Consider the following 23,470-nt stretch of genomic DNA (forward strand, 5'->3'; position numbering starts at 1 on the left):
CACTCACACACACACACACAAAACACTGTATCGATTCAGAGCTATAATCTCTCGCAAGCAGAAAGAGATATAGCAGCGTTAACAAGTACTGGCATGTAAAATGGCGCGTCTATTGATGTTTCGAACGTTTGAATTTGTTTAATGAATACCTATATATAATAAAGAATTTAAAATAATAAGAAATAATATTCCTTACACGCATATGCATCTATCCATATCTGCTATATATAACAAATACTTTCTTAATTCAATCTTCAAGCTGATGCGAGAATTAGAATTTCAATCCTGCGAGAGTGCAGCACTCACAGGGCCTTTTTATATGGAATTAATCTAATATGCCCCCGAAAGAGGCGACGCACAATGAACGCGTTCATCGAATTTCCAGATATATCTTCTCTCTCTCTCTCTCTCTCTCTCTCTCTCGCGCGTCAAGCGAGTCTGCGCAAGCTCCCTTTCTGGACTTGCCCAATTTATCGGGCAAGTCCGCGGCCTGTTTACACTCTCTGCGCTCAATTAAACTTGCCGCCAGAAATGTGTCATCATCCGCACGAGCTTTCGCTCGCGACAGGATGTCGGTATATGTGGCCTGTCGTGTAGTTCGTTTTTCATCTCAAACTTTACGAGAGACTGTTTTTAGAACTCTGTATACGCAGCCGCTACACACATCAAGCTCGAAACTTTCCTCATTATACGAGCGCGCTGATTGTTACGCGATATAAAAAAAAATCGATACAAAAAATTGCGTAGACGCAGAGTTTTAGAAATTCGATGAAACGCTTTTGTTGTCTTCTTTTTTTTTTGTTCGCTTTGCCAGAGAAGATAATTCATGTCCTGCGCAACGAGGAGGAAAAATGCCGCGTATTGCTGATCGATAATGTGTGTATATAGGTGCGAAGGAGTATAGTGGATACAGTATATGTATATAGAAGCTCCTGATAAAAATCCGCCATCTTGAGAGCACTTATATATACTCGCCGGTGCAGCGCAGCGAAGGAGAGAAAAAAAAATTCCGCGGTCGTATATATAAACGTTTTATTGCGAGCGAGATTACGCAGCGATTTGTTATTGCAGATTCTTGCAATTATTGTTCATTGCATCACGACAGCGAGAGAGAGAGAGAGAGAGAGAGAGAGAGAGAGAGAGAGAGAGAGAGAGAGAGACGGTTACGAGCTGATAACGAAATCGAGTCAGATGTTATTTCCCTTTTTTTTATTTTATTGTACATATTTCATACCAAATCTGTCGTATCGTAAATAACAAGTGTATGAGTAGAATACAATGATGATAATAATATAGAGATTTAACAATAATAACGCAGTTGAACCAATTGCTTGGGTTTCCAAAAATATCTTAGGGGCTCTAAGTATTGCACATATGCATGCGTAAAGAATAATAAAAAAAAATAAAGAAATTGGCACGGTTAAAATTAATCGTCAGCTCTCGGTATTTCAAAAATACGCAAAATGGTTAAAATAAAAAAAAGTTGGACAGCAGTGGCTTGGATTAACGAAATAGAATCGATAAATTTTCCTATAGTTACTCGTGTAGCTGCTTATCTGACTTATTCGTAAACATTTAACAATGAGATACATTAAAATTTGTACAAAGATTTCTCTCCCTTGTTCTCTCACTCGAGCACGTCAGCTTTCTCGATAAACCTCCAATAGTCGTATTATATTATGGAAGAAGAAAAAGAAGAAACCGTACACAGTGTCGATGAGATAATTACGTATATTCAAGAAAATTTTCGCGCCGTTCTTCTTTCTCTCCTTGTCATTTTTCTTTTATCACAAACCTACATGAGTAAGAATTAGTCAGCTTTCAAATGGATACTTAACGGTAAGTAAAAATAATCGATCTTATTAGACCGTCTCGTACTGTGTCCGATGAATTTCCAGTTCCAAAGCAGAATAAAACGTTATCACAGATTTTGTTTTGGTTGCAACTCGCTAGCGGATACCAGCCCTCTCTGTTAAATACAACTCCTATTTTGTATAGCTGAAAGCGAGCAAGATTGATTATTGGAGAGAATTGCATAATTTGTTGCTGGAAAAAACTACTCGATAAAGGAGCAAATGATTTACCTTGTTCTTTTGAACGTATACTGGACGATTAAATGTAACTTCTATCAAGTCTTGAACATCGACTTTTGTGCTGAAATGAGTATACGTCAAGCGGGTGCCATAAGCGTCCAGAAGATGGGCGTACAAAATCTCCGTGTAGGACGATTTCGGAGGCTGAGTATTATTTGGCTGTAAAACGAATCAAAACGTTAGAGACAATTTCCTCTAGGTTTTCTCAGCAAATAATCACGTATATCTTATTACCATATTTAAAATTTGCGATGGAACTTGCAAACCTAATACGCAGATGTTCTTGTCGACTACGAACGTAACGGTGCAATCCAATATGTTGTCGTTATAAACTTCTGTCTGTTGCTCCACCGACCGTATGCAATAGTATTTCGGAGTATCGCGGGCTTCGACGTTCGCGATCGCCACTGGTCTACCCTGAGAACTACTGCTACTGCTGCTCTCTCCCGCACTTCTCCTTAAAGCAATGGGCTCTACAATGGAGCTGGATTGTTCTCCCGCGATGGAGAATGGAAGGAATGAGGAAGACGTAACTAAGTTTATCGGATGTTCCTCCAAATCGTAAGGACGCCTTCCAAAGATCGTCACTGGCTGAGATCTCTTTTTCTAAAACATGAGATAAAAGCTCGTTAACTTGTTAACTACAAATAAAATACCTGAATGATAAAACTTTGAGACTCACAGAAAAGTCTGTACTAAAAACTTGACTGAAAACATTGGTTCTAATTTGGCTGTTTGTAGTGAAGCCTTCGGGCAATGCAGATTCACTGTTCCTAGATGAAATATTCATCAATAGTGCGAAAGCTTCTTCTTGTGACAACAATGGAGACTTTCCAGGTCCTTCCGCGAATTCTTGAGGAGACAAGGTAAGAAATCTAATTTTAGTTAAAGCATTTCCAATCACAGTTTTCAAAGATTTTGGATCTGAGGCATCCAAGGATTTTCTGTTGCATTCCGCTTTAGCCCACTTTTCCAGGGCATTGAACAGCTCTATTTCTGAACTGACTTGCAATTCATCCTGATCCAGAATAGTCATTACAGTCGCTTGCTCTACGTCGTCCCAGCTGGATTCGTTTAACACCTCGTTGGTCTTTAAGCGCATGATTTGCAGACATTTTTCCATGAGCACCGGCTCTTCAAATAACTTTGCAAACTCGTAAGCTCGACAGGCTTTCTTGGGGGAAAGATCGGACCACAGAAATTTTGTGCACTCTTCGACCAGAAACGGCAGCATGTACTTCTTTGCACAATAACACAGTTCACAGGCAAGTTCAAAGGATCCCAGATCTACTCTATCCGTGTAGATATACTCTAGCAGTGCTTTGAAAGCCTCTGGCTGCACATCTCTTATGGGTATAGGATCGTTCTTCTCTGCCATACCTCCGTAGAACATTGCCTCGAATACCGGACTCGACATTGCCAGGAACACTTTGTGTCCCTCCAGTATCTGTTGGTTAGGCTCTTGACCAACGATGAACTTGCAATCCGACCTGACAAACAAAGTCACAAACTCATCAATGCGAACCAATGAGAAAAAGCCAGCGAACAACATCAACAAAATACATACCACTGCCCCATTTCCAGCAGGTACTGACTCCTCTGTGCGACCTTCTGCTTGGTCGTTTGCCAGTCATAGGGCAACACCATAGCTCCTCTATGGCTGTCGCTGAGCTTGTCCGAATCCAGTTCTGAGCCTGTATGTGCACATGCACTTCAGTAATGAGCAGCAGCAGCTGCAGGAGCAAACCTCCTCCGCATTCGCGCGCTACACAAAGCGTAGCCTCCTGCGCGTTCCGCTAAGTCCGATAAAGTCGTCGGTCTATTTCAGTGCGCCTCGTGCCGTGAATTCTAAAAATAATAGCCGAGTTTGACATAAACAATGAACGAGTCCGGGCCAACGCGCTCTTTCGCTAGGCATATATCACGCACAGTGTATACACACACACACACACGCGCGCGCGCGCGCACTTACCCCCGGGGCCAGGACGACCTGGACGACATTTGTCTGGCTCTCTCACATCGACGGGGCTGCTGCACTTCCCTCTCGGGACTTGTTCGCTTGTAAGAGGCCACACGAGCCGGAGACTACTGTCAAAACAAACGCCCAAAAACAGCAGAATAGAGGGTTCAGTCAGTCGTCGGAAGGTCGTCGTCGGCGCCGCCGTGTGTGTTGCGACGCAAAACGCTTCTATACCACCTAATATCCGTAGGATATGTCGGACTAGTATGCAGCCTGCAGCTCCATATCAGCTCTCTCCTGATCGTCCTCTCTCTCTTCCCTAGCTGCTCCGTCGAGAAAAGGACGTCCCCACAGCTGACCCAGTTTCTCAGCTGTCGGTAAGTAAGTATTTTAGGTATTCGCGTTTTTTTTTTTATTCCCCAAGTAGACACTCGCGCTCACAGATGGCTTTCTGACTCTGGAGGTTAGAGTGCACCGTGTGCATGCTCCTGATGACCATCTCTGGACAGTGCCTTATATTTCTGCTCTGTGCCGGCTATCGGCGCAACAGATGAAAGAGAGAGACTATTGAATCATTTTGATTCCATATGTCGTTATTTTTCTGATCAAGAAGAAAACGATATTAATCGCGAAATAGTCATCGTAAAGTGATAAGTTAGCCATGGCAGACGATATCGAATTGTTCACCTCTATTGGTTTGACAAAACAAAAAGCAGCGGAAACACTCAAGAATGCGCAAGTTACTCAAAATTTAAAAAGCGTTATCAACGAGGTACAGAAGCACAAGGAAATTAGTGCTGTCAATGGGGTTCTATTGTATCATCTTGCTTCGAATTTGAAAGCTCAGATCGCACACCGGATTCCATTTCTTGTACGCTACGTGGTAGATGAAAAACTGAATACAGTGCAGCGGTTGGATTGTGCTCTTGATTACTTATTGAATCACCTGAAGGAAGATGTGGACGTTAAAGAGTTCGAAGAATTTTGTGGAATAGGAGTGGTAATCTCACCTGAAGAAATCGAAGATGAAGTTAAGAAGTATGTAAACAAATTCAAGGATGAAATCGTTGAAAAAAGGTACAAGTTTAACACTGGTCTTATTATGCAAGAACTTAGAACTTCTTTGAAATGGGCAGACGGCAAAGCTATCAAAAATGAGATTGACATTCAATTGCTTGATTTACTTGGACCAAAAACAGAGTTGGATAATGTTAAGGCTCCTAAAAAGTCTAAACAGCCGAATCAATCGCAACCAAAAAATGTGCCGGATGCCTCAAAGGAACCAGCTATTAAAAAAGTTGCGGAACCATTGAGCATAAATGAATTGATAAAAACCAAAATTCATTTTCATAAACCTGGAGAAAATTTTAAAACCGAAGGTTACGTTATAACACCAAACACTGAGAAGTTATTGAAGGAACATTTGGCTATTACTGGCGGAAAAGTAAGAACGAGATTTCCACCAGAACCAAATGGAATCTTACACGTTGGTCATGCAAAGGCTATAAATATCAATTTTGGATATGCTGCAGCATACAATGGTTCTTGTTACTTGCGCTACGATGATACAAACCCAGAAAAAGAAGAAGAAAAGTTTTTCACTGGAATTCTTGATATCGTTCAGTGGCTTGGCTATGTCCCTGCCAAAATTACTCATTCTTCAGATAATTTTGATTTATTGTACGAATGGGCCTTGTGTTTGATAAAGAAAGGTTTAGCTTACGTTTGTCATCAAACCAGCAGTGAAATGAAAGGTTTTAACCCTGTTCCTAGTCCATGGCGTGAGCGACCTGTAAGCGAAAGCTTGAGAATCTTTGAAGACATGAAAAATGGATTGCTTGATGAGGGTGAAGCTACACTACGAATGAAACTTACTCTTGAAGAAGGAAAGCAGGATCCTGTTGCATATCGTATTAAATTTGCTCACCACCATAGAACAGGAAACAAATGGTGTATTTATCCAACATACGACTTCACGCATTGCCTTTGTGATAGTATTGAACACATAACACATTCACTTTGTACAAAAGAATTTCAGTCTAGACGGTCTTCGTATTATTGGCTTTGTAATGCTCTTGATATATATTGTCCAGTACAATGGGAGTACGGAAGATTAAATGTGAGTTATACTGTTGTTTCTAAAAGAAAAATAGCAAAACTCATTGAAAAGAAAATAGTTGATGACTGGGATGATCCAAGATTATTTACTCTATCTGCTCTGAGAAGAAGAGGCTTCACTCCTGAAGCTATCAACCGTTTCTGTGCTCAAATGGGTGTTACTGGAGCACAAGTTGTGATTGATCCATCTGTTCTTGAAGCTGCAGTTAGAGATCACCTAAATGTTTCAGCCCCTCGTCATATGGTTGTATTAGAACCACTTAAATTAACCATAGTTAATTATGAGCATAATGCACCAGTTATTATGGAAATCCCAGATTTTCCAGGAGAGAAAGATAAAGGAGTTCATTCGGTTGTTTTTGATCAAATAATCTACATCGATGCTTCTGACTTCCAAGAGGAAGCAGAAAGTAATTTTAGACGCTTGACCTTGAAACAGTCTGTTGGCTTGAAATACGCAGGCATTGTTGTCAAAGTGATTGAAATAGAACGAGACGCTAATGGAACTATAACAAATATAATGGTGCAACAAGAACCTGTTTCAGAAACCACGAAACCTAAGGCATTTATTCAGTGGGTATGTCAACCAGCAATAGCCAAAGTGCGAATTTATGAAAAATTATTTGAGCATAAAAATCCAGAAGACATAAACGAAGTGCCTAATGGATACTTGAGTGATATTAACTACAACAGTAAAAAAGAAACTGTCGCATACATTGATCAAAATTTGAAAAAAATTATAAAGCCGTTTGCAAAATATCAATTTGAAAGGATAGGATTTTTCTCTGTTGATCCTGATTCAACCGCTGAAAGGGCTGTATTCAACAGGACCGTAACGCTAAAGGAGAGTAATTTGAAATGATGAAAATCAAACTGAGAAATTTTAATATGCAATAAAGCTGAAAAAGTGTAAACTTATAAATATTGTCTAATAATTTGTAAATCCTATAAAAAATCTTCCCTTGCTCCACAATTCAACTCCACAACACTGTTCAACATAGTATATAATTTTTAAACGATAATATGACTAGTAAATAATTATTTTTGAAATTTAAATTAAAACATTTTTTAATTAATAGAACGCTTACCTACCGCGGCAACAAGTAGCGATGTAACTCGATAGGTAAGCACATAAGTACGGGTAAGTATATGAGTTCGACTTTACCGGCCTGTAATAACTACCCAATAAAAAAAAGCGGCCGCGGTACGCAGCTCTCTACTCGTCTACTTTTACTGGTGCCACAGCTGCAGCTTGTCAATATAAGCACCTTCGACCGCACAGGAACACTGTCTCAATAAATGAACCTGACTGAGATCGCGACAACGACAACAAATGACTCGGACCAGCTGGAAGGGGTTAGAATCGTGAGTAATATAGGTAGTATAATAATACGACTTGCTCGCCTTGCTGGTCGATTTTTTTTTTCGTTTCATTGACTATTTTAACGCGGAAATCACGCTCTGTCATTTGCAGGAAGGGAAATCCCAGACGGATCGGACACTGACCAGTAGTGTAATCGCGTATCTGGCTGATATGCGTAAGAGAAGATGCTCTGCGGTGCAATAATAGTATCTAATAGACGTGGAGTAATTTAGGATAGAAAGAGTGGGTTGGATTGTTGACCAGGATTTGAGGCATGTGAGAGTATCTCTTTCGAGACCATTCCTTTAATTAATATGTCAGATTCGGACTCCGTGTGGACTGACGGAATTGTTCCTGACTTTCCAGTCATCACTGGATTGCATTCAACAGGTAAGGTATATTTGTTGTTATTGTTCAATGATGAATTACTGTCTGACTGATGCATCTGATTTTGTAGAGCTAGAGCGGCTAAAACTAATTGTAGTTAAGGGAACTGTAACAAAGACAAATTTAACATTTAATGAACTTCAGCGTCTAGGTCGGAGTAGTGAAGGTCTTGTTCATGGTAAATTGCTAGTGCTCATGTCATTGATCGTTTACAAAAGTTTGAATACAGTTGTTTACATGCAACTTTTTTGCAGATGATGTAAGAAAGTTTCTTTGGCCGAAACTGTTAAGGTTACCAAATGAGGAGCTCAATATGCTTGGAAAGGACCTTGAAAGTGTACATAAACTTATAGATGATGAAATATATCAACAAATACTAAAAGATGTAGCTCGTAGTGGCAGTCATATGCCTGAAGATACCTCAGAGGATGCCATGGGGAAGTTCCACAAGGAATTAACACAGATCATATGCTGGGTACTCTCAAGGCATCCAGAATTAAAGTTAGTGAAATCGTTCTTTCAATTCTGCACTTTATTACTTGCAGTTTCTAGAGGTGTAATTAATTTCACAGCTATTACCAAGGTTATAATGATGTGGCTGCAACAGTTTTGCTAGTCATGGGCCTGCATCAAGGATTACATGTTCTAGAAAAGATATCCCTAACGTTTTTAGAAAGATTTATGGAGAAAACAATGGAAAAAGTCAATCAAGAACTTTTTTACATATTTGCATTACTGGATAGAGAGCATCCAAAACTTTTGGAGCATTTGGAAAAGTAACCATCACCAAATTATTACTGAGATATTGTATATACAATGTAAACTATAGATCTTATATTACTTTGATGTTACAGCGTAGAATTATTTCCTCATTTTGCTCTGGCTGAGTATACCACATGGTATGCTCATAAATATGCCGAAAACAGAAAATTACTTCACAGACTGTTTGATTTCTTTCTCGGAAGTCCACCCCTGATTCCATTATATTTAAGTACCAAAATCGTTGCATATAGAGATAAGGAGATTTTTAATACAACGCCTGATATGGGACATACTCATAAAGTTCTTAGCACGGTAAGGAGCGTTACAATTGATTTGAGATTATTTTACTCGTGTTGAATGTAACGCGTCATTTTTACGTTTTCAGTTACCTGATGATTTGCCATTTGAAAAACTACTTTTTCATTCTACGAAACTGTACCAACAGTATCCTCCAGAGTCGATAGATAACGACGTCCGGGATTTCGATTACAGAAGAAGACGAAAAGAACAAGAATGGAGAAACAAAACTGAAGCGATCCGTTTAGAGCGCGAACGACAAAGAAAATTAAAAGTAGCTCGCACACAACCGCGTATCCCATATCGTTTAAAAAGTTACAAAACTATTACAGTTGTTACTATCTTAGCCCTTGGTTTGTATGCGTTTTTAAAAAGCTCCTCAGGGCTCAACTGACATTAGCCCAACTTTTTTGTTTTGGTTACCATTTGATTACATTACTCTTTGTGCATTATCATTTTTTTTTTTATTTTGGAAAAATTATTTTGTTCAGAAATTTTGTAGAATAAAACTTTACAAAACGATGTGCTGAACTGTAATTATAATGCATGCAAATCAAAATTATAATTATCTTTTATGTGATTTACAGATCTTTTAAAATTTTAAACGGAACTTTGTTCCTCTGTTGCACTTTCTGAAGATAAGTTGTACAATATACTTTATAAGAGTGAATGTCGGCAGGTGCTTGTGTGATAAATGTTTTAGGAAAAATCTTGAGCATTCCTCTGCTGCCTTTATAAATCTGTTCAGTCAAGATGAACACTAAACATGAGGTGTAAAATTTATATATATACATCACTTCCGCTCCAAATATATCACATTCATTGAAATGTGTATCAATGACAGTGCAGTGGAAGTAGAGCTAAATACTTTTTATGTATGTAAAACCTAGATATACAATGATATATTCTGCGAAAAATATTGTACGTAATGTATTTATAATAGATTATCAATGTATGAAAAATCAGTATAAAAGTATTTATTGTTTATTAAAAATTTGTTTTCTTAAATACTGACTTTTTATTTATTGCGATATCCGTAATATAGAAATATAATTGGAATTGGTTAAAGAGGCACACACATATTTATTAAAAAAACTATATCTTTATTTAATTAAATAGATTTTGTTAATAACTCTTGTATTATTAACGACGTTATAAAACTATTGCAAATGGCTGTAATAGAATATCATTATTTTCACAGCACTGATCAGTCAAAATGAAATCGATTTCACGGGTTGTATGACGAGAAAATTAAATATTACAATGGAAGTATTGCCAGATTGAAATTGAAAATCATATAAAAATTCATATAAATGTAAATATGGATAATCTCAAAACCCTTGAAGCTTCATGGCTGCTCTTTTATAATAAGATTAAAAATCACGCAAGATAAGACCTTAGATCACTTGTTACAATATCTTTAAAACTCCAGAATCAAAAACACTAACACTAAATTTATCGCATTGTTCATTTCTGCTTGAGATACGCGGCTCGCATGCACAACTTAAACAATTATAAATTTTCTTAGTAGCTTATCACTTGAACAATCATAAATTCTCTTAAAATTTTAAAACGTTTCTAATGTAATCCAGCACCGAACCATTGCTCAAAATTTGCATATGATTGACTCCTGGAAAAGGTTGATGATAAATTTTTTGCTTTTGTTTGTTAGTCCAATAAGTGCACCCTTCTAAACTCCTTAAATTGACAGTCCCATCTCCATCCCCTGGTATTTGTTGTGGATATCCATCTATTGATATTCCAGGCTTGTAAAATAGTCTAAAAAGTACAAAAGAAAAATAAGTTAGAGTACAGTTTACCATGAAAAGTCATACAGATGTTAAAAGCTGCTTACCTTTCAACTGTATCCACTTTGACTCCATGTAAACAATGTAGCTCTACACCTGGTGGCCTAAAGTCTAGTTGGAATTTTTCATTATCTTTACGGAATTCCCATCCATTTGGCACGTTTATATCTCTGTGAATACATACAGAAGTGTTAAATATTTTTATACATTTTTAAAATGAAACAAACAAACGTGATGAAAACTTACATCAAGTATTGCCTCATATCAGCAAATGTGTAATTTCGCAACTGAGTTTGCACAAGCACTTCATCCTCCTTCCAGAACAATTTTGAAGGCAGCAACCACCCAAGGCTTGGACTAGTAATCTGTTGATCCTTTAATATACTTTCTCGCAATAGATAAGCTCCCAAATTGTCACCAATGGCAAATACTTTGAGCGCCTTGACTGATCCTCCCCAGGCACCAGCAAGAGTTATCAATGAATTGATATATTTATCTTTCCATTTCTGACTCTGGCGCTGTAGAAATATCAACGACATTGGCCCTCCCATGCTGTGTGCCACTAGAGTGACAGGTTGGTTATTATTCATAATATAAGTTTCCTCCACAAGGTCCTTCAGTTTAACAAAATATTCATCGTTCTCATCTGCAATTGCAAAGTTGACAACCAAGAGATTAGATAACGCACATTATTAACATGAATCACATTCAATTTGTTATCTCTAATAATATTAGATTACAGCCCGTCTGGAAGCTTCAAATGAATCTTATCACAAAATTCTCTGCTAACAAAGAGCATGTTAAAACTTTCACTTACTTGGTCCTTTTCTAAAGTCGTATGGTGCTCCCCTCAGGGATACATTACGAATATATCCTAAATCCTTGACAAGCATATTGGCAATGTCTTTGAAGTAAGCACCAGGCGAAGCCTTACTGGGATCCAAGTACTCCACAACAAAAGGATCTCCCCAGCCCGGTATCTTGATATCCACTCCATCTGGATTCCTGCTTTTCCTGGTCTCATTGTTGTACAGCAGTTTCATGTTATCGATCTGAAAGACATACCACATATTATATACTTCTAGAACCTTCCATTATTCTTCCAATATATGCTAATTCAAATTACCCAGCAGTCTATAATTATCGGAACCAGCAGTTCCAGGTTCAGCCAAATGTTGAAGAATCCAGAGGATACCTTCTCGCACAGGTAGTGCACAACGGTAGTTTTGTTGACGCTTGCCTCAACTTGGCTCCCTCCATCTCCAGGAACTGGGAAAGCAAAACAACGACACGACGTTTATTTTTAGCTTCGTCACGTCCATATATAGATAACCGCAATATACAACGCCGTAAAGAAAAAAATACTTACCGAAAATAACAGGCGATCGCTGATTACCCCTGAATCGAAAAGTCTGTGTCAGAGATATGCAGCAGAACAACAACAGAGCCAAACAGGACACCGACCCCAGGCGCATAGTTTTTGCCCGTTTTGCGTCGATAACAACAAACACTTTCGATTTCTCTGTTATTGTGTCACACTCTCTTTACCGTTCTGCAATGCGGCGAACGCTAGCTTCGAAGCGGAGCAATATGTACGCGTCTCCTTGAGTTATGGTTCACTTTATTAGAATCCTACGTTGGCACAGCCCGCAACGGCCACCGAACTGACAGAGCGTTGAGTTTATACTGAGGTACAAATCTTGGAGGAAACAAGCGATAGCCAACGCGCGCGTGGGTCAACATCGCGCGATCAGCTGTGACGCAGCAGCAGCGTGTCGCGCATGCGCAGTGCTTCAGGAAGCAGACGACGCCGAGGAGGCGCGTGTGACTACAGTATATATATAGATATATATACTCGCGATAATATGCATATAAGCAATTCTTGCGTCGCGTTTATTCTTTTGTTTTGACTGTGCAGAGGTGGCGCAAAAAAGAGCACTCCAATCAACTTTGTTTTGCTCGGCCCTGTTACGCTTCCTGATAATGATAAGCGTCGCTGCTTTACTTCACGGGTGTACAATAATTTCCCCTCCGTTATAACGACTTTATTTTTCTCGTGACTAAAAAAAAAATACACCATAAATCTGTCGACGATTAATAGTCCCTCGAGCGTAACATAATCGTTTCACGAGTAACTGAGATATATGGACTTGTTAAATCGATGAGTAAAATATCGTCGTACCATCCCGCGAGCAAGCGCTGATAGGTACCGCGATATAAACATCGCGTGCTACGGCTGCATTTAAATCAGCTGAGAGGTGCGCACAAGGTGGCTCCGAGCATGCGCCACTGACTCGCAGGGGCGCGACAACGCCGAGACGCCGTGGAGACTGCGATTGTTGTGCTCCGGACTCTCCGGTGTAAGCACCTGTGCGTAGATCGTATCCTTGCCTGTATATAAATCTGAGGAAAGACCGGCCGCCGTTTTGTACTTATATCAAGAAAGGACGGCTTGATTCGAGTAAGTTGCGGCTTTGGTTTTTATCGACGACGGTTGACTTTTTGCGCGATTGTTTGTTTATATCGTATTATACTTGCAGGATGGCGGAGGTCAAGCCTGATCACAAGGTCGAGGATGGGGCTAGCTACGCGATGGGCAACAACGTCGATCCGAAGAATGTCCAGGAATTGACGCAATACGTGAGTTTGGTAGATTGGTTTAGCATTGGATTTACGCGTGGAGTATCTTTTGGAATTTGTTTAACGGTTGGATAAATCGTTATTTACGGTTTACAGGTGCAAACCCTTCTGCAGAACATGCAGGACAAGTTCCAGACTATGTCTGACCAGATTATCAATAGAAATATCCTTTTTATAACGATTGACACACTTTTTGAACGAGGCCTAACCTCAAAACGGAGAGAGATTTCTTTCTTATATGAATTTATTTGAAATTTTTTGTTTGTTATACTATTTACACTGCAGTTGACACACTTATTTACATGATGATTCCTTAATAATAAACACTAGATGAAATGGGAAACAGGATAGATGATTTGGAGAAGAACATAGGTGACCTTATGACGCAAGCTGGAGTTGAGGGTGCTGAAAAATGAGAGCCATGAAAAACATGTCATCCGATAATCTCACCATACAAAGTTAGATTGATTGATGAATCACCGATTATGCAATTATGCACCAAGTACAATGACATGAACTTTAACTTATGAGTCTATTTCTTGCATGTTGTATGTTATACATTCGAATGTACAAACTTTTGTAAATTAATAATACATTTTATGAAAAAATCAAGTCACTTGTATTCATTCTCGTCAAGAGTAGCTGATACTGTGTATCAGGGACGACGTCAGATTCTTCTGATACCTCGCGAGGGCAGGAACCATCTTCAGGATCAAGCGACTTCTCTTCTCCTCTCTGTCTCCTCGCGCGGCTAACTTTCTCTACAAGGCGTTGAAAATACGTGACGCATTAGTTACCTACATTCACATAGTCTTTAGTCTAGATCTCACTGATTTTTTATCGCGTATCGAAGAGGATTCTTCGGAGTCGTCCGTGCTCTCGTCGTACTCTTCCACTTGCACCGATTCCGACGAATTCGTGTGGCCGGTTTTCGATGAATCCAAAGATTCCGTAGTCTTGTGAGCCTTTCCTTTCCGCAGACTGCTCGGCGACGGGGAGAACCGATTGTGCAGATTCATCAAGGAGCAAGCTTGACGGAAACCGGATTTCTTGACCGCGCTCAACTTCGTCGATGACTCCGTCGCCTTCATAGTCTCTCGAAATTCCTGGAGCGTAATATCAGAATGTCATTTTTTATTCCAGAAATCACACAGTACATATAGACTTATAATACACATAGACATATGGTGTTCTAGTCTACAGACAACTACAGAAGCAGTTATAGCAATAATCGCAAGCGTTACCCTATTAATCTCTCCTCTCGCGATTTGATAGTCCTGCATTGTGTGATAGAGGATGAAAAGAAAACATTTTCAATGAAGATTTAAAATTTATCTTGAAATTATTTACGATAAATATAAAGTTAGATTTGAAAAAAAAAAAAAAATTGATACGTGCCTCCAAGTCCTGAGCCTCGTCGATCTCCGCGACATCCTGGTAGGCTTTGGTGAGCAGTTCGACGGCTTTCGCGTGAAAACTCAGCTGGACAGTGACAAAGCTCAGAAGTATCGTCTTTATGTCGTGCAACTTCTGCTTCTCGAACGAGTCGATCTGTTCCTCGAGGCCCTTGACGACTCGGGAAACTTCGACGGTCGCTTTCATCAAGTTGGACTTGGCCTGGGACTGAGAGTTATTCCCAGAGTTAGGAAAGTTTACTCCACGCTATATATATAACTTTACCCAAGTTCGTTATACTGAAAATGAAAAAAAGGCATACTATTCGCTGCTGGTTCTTCGGGTTCTCCTCGCGGACCTTCTCCAACATTCGCTTCCGTTTGAGCTCCTCATCTCGGGCTGCGAAGGTGCTTTTGACGTTTTCCTTGGCTCGTTTACAGGTGTTCTGGTACTGCGACAAAGGCGCGACGACTTTGCTGTTCAGCCTCTGGACCTGGGCGTCGCTGAATAAAAAATTTATTCCTACAGTTATATGATAAGTGAACGAATCGTAGTTATTTTAAACGCATACATTTACCTGTAATCGCCTACGACGGACAGGGTATTGGCAAAGTTGACGAGGCACGTGCTCATGGATCGATTGATATCCTCGGCGTCGGCGTAAGTCTGTATCGTCTTGGCAACTTCGTCGTTCTTGTCCCTCAACCTAGAAAACATAGTGGTGACTAATACGACTCGATAATCCGACGATCTTTCCAACACGTTCTACGGGCTGTAATTTATCCCATTTGCAGAAATAAATGCAAATCGATGTTATTACCTCGCGGCCTTTCTCGTGTACGCAGCGAAGACCGAACACAGCTCCGCGAAGTGCTTTTCCACGGCGTCGATCCTCTCCTGCACGAATTTCGCCTCGCGCTCGCTGTCGCTGCTCAAAAATAATGATGATTACGAAAAAAAAAAACACACACACACACGCACAAAACAACGACAAATAAACGATGAGAAAAAAATACATAAAAAGTATTATTACGTACCCAATGCTGCTCTGAGACCTGGCGCGGAACATGATTACACTTGACGACGACGTCTCGCGTCTGAAACTAGGCCGGAGCGATTTGTTTCGATCGCGGCGGCATGGCAGCGCCAGCAATGGAATAACAGTTGACTACTCGTGGCGGCAGGTGCTGCTTATTGTACATACGTATATATACACCTACCCGCAGCCCCTCGAGAGACCAGATGGACGATATACTTGCGTGTATACGTATATAGCTGTACTAAATTATACGGGTGTATAATGTATAACGTCCGCTTTAAAATGTGCTTTTGCGGAACAGAAAATTGGAAAACTCGAAGAATCCGATAACGCAGTTTTATTTACAAATAAGTATTGTTATTCGCTATTGATTATAAACAAGCGCGAACGAGTGACCCGCACCGGTTCCTATTAAACTAGCCGCAGGTAGTTTTACTTCCGTGGGTCTAAATACATCCTGCGTACTGCCGGTTCCGCAGTTTCCGTGCTCGTTCCAGCCCCACGCCAACACGGTGCCGCTACTACCTAGAGATTTTTATTTATGAAAATAAAATTGAACAAATGGCTTTAGAAATGATTCGTACCAGTGAGAGCCATATTGTGCTCGGATCCGACGGATATCGAGTGAAGATCATCGTTTAGAGCTACGCCTGCTTTCCAGCACTCGCTCACTGGGGTATCCTTCGGTCGGGCCAATTGACCGTACGAATTTCGTCCCCAGGAGTACAGCACAGAGGCTGAAGAAAAAAAAATCGTTATAAGGTTCTTTTAATTGAGCTTTTTAAAATTACGCGTAGGCAAGTCTTACAATAGAGGCAAGTGTGCGTCCAACCGCAGTATATCCTGCTCGTGTTGTTGACTTCCGAGCCATTCTCGACTTTCGCGGCTGTCGTTACGATTTTCCCCTTTTGTGGGTCGATCCCCAACTGGCCGTGTTTGTTGTCGCCCCAAGCGAACAGCTGGTTATCACGGCTGATGGCAACGGTGTGATGCTGAGCGCAGGCGACTTCTCTGACGGGAGGTAAATCTGAAACTGTCGACACCAGCGTTGAAAAATTGTAATTCACGATAGTGTGCGCAAAAATGCAATATACCTGTTAGGAAGGACTCGGAGCATCGAGCGCCTTGAAGATCGACTCCCAGTTGACCCTTGTTCGAAGCTCCACTGACCAGCAGTTCGCCGTCCGTCGACACGATAGCCGAGTGTCTCAGACCCATCGATATCCGTTGAAATTTTCGTCCGTCCACTTCCCCTACCAATTTTCTAGGCTCCGAAACCTTGTCCACGTCTCTCAAGCCCAGCTGACCATGAGAGTTCGACCCCCAGACGAACACGTCTCCTTCCCTGGTTAAAGCCATGGACGAGTCCCATCCACAGGCTACGTCGGTGATCCTCTCGTTGCTGAGAGCTTCCACCTTTTGAAAAGTCGAGGAACACGTCGGAACACCTGCCTGGCCTTTGTCGTTCCAGCCGCAGCTGAAGACTTGACCTCGTTGGTCCAGGAACAGAGTGTGACCAGCTCCTCCGACCATCTTGATCACTTCATCCAGGCGCATGGCTGAGGGAAAAACGCAGACTTTTCGAGGTGCCAGAACCTCGTCTTCCTTGATATCGCCTAGGCCCAACTGCCCGTGCGAATTGGCGCCCTGGAAGAGAAAGGCTTTTGAATTTTGGCGGGAAATTTTGCGCATGCGCGGGGACATTACACGTGCGTTTTTAGTTGTCAGATGTGGGATACGAACAACGAGATACCGTAATCTGGCTCTTTTATTGCGATTTTACTCTTTATGATGTTTATCGACAATCTACGATGTATTTATTGAGAAGCCGAGTTTTTTAATAAGCAAACTAGGTTATAAATCAACGTTACCCATGAATACAATGCTAATCTGTCCATGATCTTGATTCCTCTTCTTCACGAGCTCCAATTAACTATACGGCCGAAACCATCCACACCACAAAATGGCAAATCTTAATTCAACAACGAAAATATTCCTCCATACACATATATAAGATTATTCCAGAGAAAATTCAGTATAATTTTATAGTTTTACCAATACCTATAAAATAAATCTGCGCCATCTACAGTGCCGTTTCTCAACAATCCGATCCAACCTCACTTCGCGACTTCTTCATCCTCAAAACCCGAGACTCGACGACTGGACGCCAAAATTTAAGTGCAACTACACCGTTCCAGACACTAAGTATTCCTATACCACTTCCTGGTAAAACCCCTGAACGAAAACTCGACACCGAGTAACACGTCCCGTTGTAAGTGCTCCAGAGAACGAAGCTTTCGCTCCGGTTTTTTGGTTAGAATTTCGCGCTCAAGGAAGACAGCACTTTATCGATCGACGGCATTCGACGCTGATCTTGTGTCTCTCTCTCTTGTCGTCGCGTCGTTCCGAAGCCGCGTGTGTTGTGTCTGTTCGGTGCTCTGCTCATAGTCGGGTCCGCATCTTTTGCTTGCAGACTAAACGAGTGTGTTTTAACGAGCCGTTGTTGTTGAGGACACGCGCGGTTCACAATGGGTAAATATTTCATTCGTGAGACTTGGGTTATTTGTTTGTTTATATGGAGGTGGCGGTGCTCTTGACCAATGTTCCGTCTTGTATAATGGAGTACTAGAGTATATTATTTGTTCACTAATTAATTGGTTTGTTCAACAGTCAAAATGGTGCGAGGCAGAGGAGGTATTATCAGGGGTAGAGGAATGGGCCGTGGGATGGGCTTCTTGCCCAAGAGGCAGTTCATGCCCCGTCATCCGTTCGACTTGACTTTGTGCGAGGCTGCCTTTCCCAGAGTCAAGCCAGCACCCGATGAGGCTGACTTTACAGCTGCATTACTTAAGAAGAACCAGGATATGTGTCCCACTCCTAAAGAGCAGACCTCTATTCTGAATCTAGTTACCAAACTCCAAAGTGTTTTGGACAACCTGATCGTGGCTCCTGGTACATTTGAAGCTTGTGTAAGTTTTATATTTATAAAGAGTGTAGAATAGTTGTAACTTACATTTTCTCTCATGTGCTGTGTATTCTAAATTGCAGCAATTGGAGGAGGTTCGCCAAGTAGGCAGTTTCAAAATGGGAACAATGATCAAGGGCCACAATGTTGCAGACATCGTTGTGATTCTTAAAACTCTACCCACCAAAACAGCGGTCGAAGCTCTGGGCAATAAAGTACAAACAGATCTTAAGGCACAAGCACCAAAAGAGGCTCTGAGATTAACCCAAACAGAGAGAGGGTTTGACATTACCAATAATGAAGCCACAGTTCGTGTCTTGATCACCACACTCCACCAAAACCTCAGGAAGCTGGAGCCTGATCAGCACTTAGACATCAAGATCTGCCAAGGTAGGGTACCATTCTAATATTCTAATGTAAATAAATTTAGGGAGGACTGTTCTAAGCACACTTCTACGCTTACAGGACATTTGGCAGCAATCAGACATTCGCGTTGGTTTGAAGAGAACGCTCATCATTCCAGTATCAAAGTCCTCATTCGTTTGTTGAGAGATTTGAGAACCAGATTCGAAGGTTTGGAACCTTTGACCCCATGGATGCTCAATGTTCTCGCTCACAACGCCATAATGAATAACCCAAGCAGACAAGCTCTACCAATTAACCATGCATACAAACGAGTTCTCCAACTTTTATCTTCGGGACTTTTCCTACCAGGATCAGCTGGTATGCGATTAGTTACTTCTTCAGTCACGTAACGTAAAGAGAAATTGTAATATTAACAATATTTTTCTCGCAGGTATTTCCGACCCATGCGAAGGCGGCAGCATTCGCGTGCACACAGCCATGAGCTTGGAGCAGCAGGATCTGGTATGCTTGACAGCTCAAACACTACTACGAGTTTTGGCTCACGGAGGATACAGACCACTGCTGGAAGGAGGTAACAAATTGGCAGTTGAAATGAGTGTCTGGTCGGGTGGTGTAGTGGCGAGTCCATTGGAAAAAGCATACGAGCCGCCGACAGAACAAGAGCAGCAAGAAGACATGGACGAGAGCAACGAAGAAATGATTGCCGAAAGTGCGTAAGTTTAAGACTGGATAAAATTGTATCGTGAAAAGATCTTGGCTACTACAAATTTGTACAATTTCATTTTGAAGTTTTGACACTTATCAGTATAAACGTCGCGATAGACTCGTGTATAACTTTATTTAATTAAAAGTGAACAAAGTGTGAAGAGAAATTTTTATGTTTCATGAATGAAATAAAGTAATGTATGTGTATGATTTTTTCTGCTGATAATTGTTCTGATAAAATACTGTAATATCTAAAACTAATTTAAAATAAAATCAAATCATGTATTAAACATAAGTTCAGTTTAAAAAAATTTATTTCAAATGATATGTATATACATTAAATGGCAATGTATGCAGATGCAAAGCAATGAGCGTTTTCAGAGCGTCAAGAAAAACAAGTAAGATTTTCAACAAGATGTGTATAATTACATGGCGCACGGATCGCTTTCCATTATCCGCGAGGCTTTCGCACAGTTGACTCCGAGGTTTCCTTTGCTCGCTGGCACCAGAAATAGTTTTCCATCCGGCATGCAGACGCAGATCTTGTACTGCTGTTGCAGCTCGGATTGATTGGACAATTTGTTCGACGCGATTGGAATCTTCGGCAGGTTCACGCCGTCCTTGACATCGATAACGATCTCTCCGTTCTTGCTACTCAAAAATATGTTGTTCTTGGCAGTCCAGAGGATCTCCTTTGAGTCCAAAGTCGTACCCTCAGCTCCATGCAGCGTTATCTTGTCATCCGACTCGATCACCAGATCGCTCATCTTCGGCGCAGCGATTCTATGCGTCTGAGTCAGTCCAAGCTCGACCTTCTGCACACCCTTGGGAAGATTGAAGTTTGGAAAATCAGTCGAGAATATAGGAGATGCGCTGCGGGGATCCTTCACTTGAAACGAGTCGACCTGTGAGATGGACGTGCCATTCTTGAGAATTTGCAAACTGGACCAGGTCAGGCTGTGATGTCTATTGGCCACTTGGATGTTCACCCCTCCAGCATTGCCCATAAGCTCGATTGGCTCGTCTCCAAAGCTCTCGCAGATGCCTCTTTGGAGGCACACCTACAAAATAAATTAGGCAACATCTTCATTCGCAAGCGCAGTCCTCATTAATAGAGAAACTTGGCCGGAGACCACAACTCACCCTGTCCAAATCGGTGTTGCCTGAGAACTTGAGCAGGTTCTTCTCCGGTATGACTTCCAAAGCTTCCATGCCATGACTGACTCTCAGCACTATCAGTATTGTCATGTTCAGCAGGAGATTGCAGAAACCGATGAAGGTCAGGACAATGGTCAGCATCCACATGCATCGATGGCTCATCTTCTCGCTCACAGAGTACTCGTCGTCTCCTGCACAGCTCTTGTGCCAGTTGTCCTGATGCAGCAGCATCGCTGATGACTGCATCTGGCTTCTGAAAATCAATACTCCAGCTCAATCCTCCTTCCCCAAAATAGAAACACTCGTGTTGATATAGAATGATAAAACGTATACCTGAGAGCAGCAGCGACGTCGTCTCTCTTCTTGCCAGCGGCAGTATTGAGCAGCAGCGGACCGTCGCTGTTGGATAGATTGTCCTCGGCGCTCCTGGACATCGACGGCGAGGCCTCCTCCTCGTTACTCCGATGATCGTCCAACGGATTCGTCATGTCCCCACTTCTTTCTCTCTCTCTCTCTCTCTCTCTCTCTCTTTCTTTTTCTTCTCTATCCCTACCCCTAAGCAGCAGCAACTATAAACGTCAATCGAGATTTCCAGAGGGAGAGAAACACAGACAGAGCTTGCGCACGCGGGAGAAAAGAAAAGCTCGCGCTTTCGTTCGATCAGCAGCAGCGCAGGACGACTACCTATATATACACAGTACTTGTGCGAGCATCAGCAGCCGGTCGGCGCTTGCGCATATCCTAGGTGCTCTCCTGCAAGCTCGAATCCATACGCAAACGACCCATGGCCAGGGCAGCTTATAGCTCTCTCTTTACTCCCACATGAATGAATCACGACGGGACTAGCCTCGCGGTGGCTATACCAGAAACGCACCAATACACAGCGAATTCGACTATAAGCTGCATCTACAGGAGACGACGTGAAGGAAGCGGAAGCAGAGCAGCGCAGGAATTTCCAGGCACACATCGGCGGCGGCGGCGGCGGCGACGACGACCGTGTAGCATCTATAGCTATATATGATATATACGCGAGCGACAGAGTGAAGAAAGGAGGGGGAAGAGGGGAGCAAACCGGCGAGGGTTGTGCGCGCCATCGGCGCTACGCGAGTGTCTCGTGCGCCTCGCTCGCGGACGGTTGTTGCTCGCTGTGTCCCTCTGAGCTCATCTCGCTCTTTCTGTATTAACGGATATACTTGCATACATAGATACTCACGGTGTGTTAGCTTCTCGTAGGTGCATCGGCGGTTCTGTACACGCACTACTTCCAGCGAATCGCTCTGTGTGCAGAGGAAGAGAGAGAGAGAGAGAGAGAGAGATATTGCATCTGTGGTGCGATATATCTTACTCACAGAAGCGAGAGGAAGCTGCGGTGAAAAAAGAGCCCAGAGAGAGAGAGAGAGAGAGAGAGAGAGAGTCCTTGTGCGGAGACACACGCGCGGAGAGATTCGCCGATCAAACGAGGTAAGAGAATCGCGCATCTATACCTGTTTTTTCTATCTCGCCCCTCGCGGCTGGCTTCCGGGAAGAAGTACCTCGTCGCGCGTGTGTGTACCTACATATACCTATAGTTCGCAACTTGTTGAGGCTGTGTGCGATCTTTCTTTTTTCCTCGAAGAAGCTTCAGCGCCGAAACGCCGCGGAGAGTGTGCAGCAGGGGCACTAGTAATATCGATTAGCCGTTAAACGCAGGTGAAATTCGTTCGCTAATGGGACGCGCCGGTTGTATGTATGTACGCGTGATTTGTGGAACCTGCGGAGATGTAATAAGTGCAACGCTGTATATCTATCGTCCTCTAAATTACGAGTCAACGTTTCGTTCGCGTATGATGATGGTTTCATCCAATTAACGTCGAGCTCTCGTCTCTCGCGTTGATGTGCACAACATATATTGATTTTCAAAGGGTTAATTAGCCTCGCTTGATTGCCCTCTCGCTGGCGATTATATTTTCGCTATAAAGATCGTATAGCCGTATCGATTCGACAGGTGCACACAGCCACGCGATGTGATCGGCAGGGTAAACATCGCGCGGGAGAGAGAGAGAGAGAGAGAGAGAGAGTAAACGGGGAGAGATACTTAACACTCGAGAAAGAGAGCGAGAAAAACAAACCGACGCGGCTGATGAGGGGGGGGGGGCGGCGGCATGTGTTGTTGTTTCCTTTCCTTATACTCTCTCGGACGCTCTTCTTCTTCTTATTAGTTTGTTTTTCCGCGTAACGTCTGTCAGAGAATCAGACGTCGCTTAGGCAGTAAGGAGGAGAGTTTGCGCCCTTTTTCCGGGCGATTAACCGCGTTTTTCCTAGCGGTGGCTGGCTCGTTTTCGAATTTGCATGAATGCAGGGAGGAGGGGAGATTAATTAATCGAATTTTAATTTTCGCTTCGAGAGCCGAGGAGGTGGTCCGATGCAAACGCGCC

At 42.0% G+C, this 23,470-nt stretch overlaps 9 protein-coding genes across 16 annotated transcripts in view; 5 read left to right on the forward strand and 4 right to left on the reverse strand.

The window, feature by feature from the left end:
• Nucleotides 1–1,018: 1,018 nt before the first annotated feature.
• Nucleotides 1,019–7,506, reverse strand: LOC100123767. Its single transcript, XM_008209088.4, has 7 exons — nucleotides 7,260–7,506; nucleotides 4,066–4,424; nucleotides 3,661–3,941; nucleotides 2,776–3,583; nucleotides 2,328–2,699; nucleotides 2,085–2,252; nucleotides 1,019–1,998 (listed from the first exon to the last, which is right to left on the reverse strand). The coding sequence occupies exons 3-7, from the start codon at nucleotides 3,738–3,740 to the stop codon at nucleotides 1,834–1,836; spliced, it is 1,593 nt and encodes a 530-aa protein (XP_008207310.1). The 5' UTR covers nucleotides 3,741–3,941; nucleotides 4,066–4,424; nucleotides 7,260–7,506; the 3' UTR covers nucleotides 1,019–1,833.
• LOC100123765 (probable glutamine--tRNA ligase) lies at nucleotides 4,510–7,093 on the forward strand. Its single transcript, XM_001607426.5, has one exon. It carries the CDS (start codon nucleotides 4,715–4,717, stop codon nucleotides 7,031–7,033), a length of 2,319 nt encoding a protein of 772 aa, XP_001607476.1. The 5' UTR covers nucleotides 4,510–4,714; the 3' UTR covers nucleotides 7,034–7,093.
• On the forward strand, nucleotides 7,383–9,988 carry LOC100123763 (TBC1 domain family member 20). 4 transcript variants are annotated; one of them, XM_001607421.6, is made up of 7 exons: nucleotides 7,383–7,536; nucleotides 7,646–7,924; nucleotides 7,992–8,099; nucleotides 8,176–8,422; nucleotides 8,494–8,697; nucleotides 8,776–8,995; nucleotides 9,069–9,988. In XM_001607421.6, the coding sequence occupies exons 2-7, from the start codon at nucleotides 7,849–7,851 to the stop codon at nucleotides 9,372–9,374; spliced, it is 1,161 nt and encodes a 386-aa protein (XP_001607471.2). In that variant the 5' UTR covers nucleotides 7,383–7,536; nucleotides 7,646–7,848; the 3' UTR covers nucleotides 9,375–9,988. The 4 variants fall into 4 exon arrangements, with proteins under 4 accessions (XP_001607471.2, XP_031786873.1, XP_008207308.1 ...); XM_008209086.4 differs by having other exon boundaries at nucleotides 7,426–7,549; XM_031931013.2 differs by lacking the exon at nucleotides 7,992–8,099 and having other exon boundaries at nucleotides 7,404–7,536; nucleotides 9,069–9,942.
• Nucleotides 9,989–10,060: 72 nt separating this feature from the next.
• Nucleotides 10,061–12,565, reverse strand: LOC100123760 (group XV phospholipase A2). Its single transcript, XM_001607417.6, has 6 exons — nucleotides 12,158–12,565; nucleotides 11,915–12,057; nucleotides 11,606–11,840; nucleotides 11,035–11,434; nucleotides 10,836–10,958; nucleotides 10,061–10,759 (listed from the first exon to the last, which is right to left on the reverse strand). Exons 1-6 carry the CDS (start codon nucleotides 12,261–12,263, stop codon nucleotides 10,540–10,542), a joined length of 1,227 nt encoding a protein of 408 aa, XP_001607467.1. The 5' UTR covers nucleotides 12,264–12,565; the 3' UTR covers nucleotides 10,061–10,539.
• A 493-nt stretch (nucleotides 12,566–13,058) lies between these two features.
• On the forward strand, nucleotides 13,059–14,040 carry LOC100123755 (heat shock factor binding protein 1-like). Of its 2 annotated transcripts, none has more exons than XM_031930878.2 (4): nucleotides 13,059–13,249; nucleotides 13,329–13,437; nucleotides 13,525–13,591; nucleotides 13,756–14,040. In XM_031930878.2, the coding sequence occupies exons 2-4, from the start codon at nucleotides 13,330–13,332 to the stop codon at nucleotides 13,842–13,844; spliced, it is 264 nt and encodes an 87-aa protein (XP_031786738.1). In that variant the 5' UTR covers nucleotides 13,059–13,249; nucleotide 13,329; the 3' UTR covers nucleotides 13,845–14,040.
• LOC100123748 lies at nucleotides 13,655–17,901 on the reverse strand. Its single transcript, XM_008209437.4, has 12 exons — nucleotides 17,734–17,901; nucleotides 16,957–17,509; nucleotides 16,671–16,895; nucleotides 16,447–16,599; nucleotides 16,228–16,387; nucleotides 16,091–16,103; nucleotides 15,861–15,991; nucleotides 15,644–15,751; nucleotides 15,401–15,529; nucleotides 15,146–15,326; nucleotides 14,827–15,051; nucleotides 13,655–14,534 (listed from the first exon to the last, which is right to left on the reverse strand). Exons 1-12 carry the CDS (start codon nucleotides 17,758–17,760, stop codon nucleotides 14,232–14,234), a joined length of 2,208 nt encoding a protein of 735 aa, XP_008207659.1. The 5' UTR covers nucleotides 17,761–17,901; the 3' UTR covers nucleotides 13,655–14,231.
• Nucleotides 17,902–17,935: 34 nt separating this feature from the next.
• LOC100123746 (interleukin enhancer-binding factor 2) lies at nucleotides 17,936–20,193 on the forward strand. Of its 3 annotated transcripts, none has more exons than XM_031931014.2 (5): nucleotides 17,936–18,063; nucleotides 18,533–18,831; nucleotides 18,911–19,217; nucleotides 19,293–19,550; nucleotides 19,624–20,193. In XM_031931014.2, exons 2-5 carry the CDS (start codon nucleotides 18,538–18,540, stop codon nucleotides 19,908–19,910), a joined length of 1,146 nt encoding a protein of 381 aa, XP_031786874.1. In that variant the 5' UTR covers nucleotides 17,936–18,063; nucleotides 18,533–18,537; the 3' UTR covers nucleotides 19,911–20,193. The 3 variants fall into 3 exon arrangements, with proteins under 3 accessions (XP_031786874.1, XP_003426701.1, XP_001607450.1); XM_003426653.5 differs by having other exon boundaries at nucleotides 17,950–18,134; XM_001607400.6 differs by having other exon boundaries at nucleotides 17,955–18,394.
• A 1-nt stretch (nucleotide 20,194) lies between these two features.
• On the reverse strand, nucleotides 20,195–21,935 carry LOC100123743 (beta-sarcoglycan). Its single transcript, XM_001607397.6, has 3 exons — nucleotides 21,390–21,935; nucleotides 21,042–21,309; nucleotides 20,195–20,959 (listed from the first exon to the last, which is right to left on the reverse strand). The coding sequence occupies exons 1-3, from the start codon at nucleotides 21,542–21,544 to the stop codon at nucleotides 20,324–20,326; spliced, it is 1,059 nt and encodes a 352-aa protein (XP_001607447.1). The 5' UTR covers nucleotides 21,545–21,935; the 3' UTR covers nucleotides 20,195–20,323.
• Nucleotides 21,936–22,148: 213 nt separating this feature from the next.
• Nucleotides 22,149–23,470, forward strand: part of LOC100123736 (RNA-binding protein Musashi homolog 2) — a 51,562-nt gene continuing 50,240 nt past the window's right edge. For both annotated transcript variants that reach the window (XM_031931011.2, XM_001607388.5), the window contains exon 1: nucleotides 22,149–22,517. The gene's annotated coding sequence lies outside the window, so the exon portion shown is untranslated. The remainder of the gene's footprint in view (nucleotides 22,518–23,470) is intronic.

Source organism: Nasonia vitripennis, chromosome 5 (assembly GCF_009193385.2).
Source record: "Nasonia vitripennis strain AsymCx chromosome 5, Nvit_psr_1.1, whole genome shotgun sequence".
NCBI classification, from domain to species: Eukaryota; Metazoa; Arthropoda; class Insecta; order Hymenoptera; family Pteromalidae; genus Nasonia; species Nasonia vitripennis.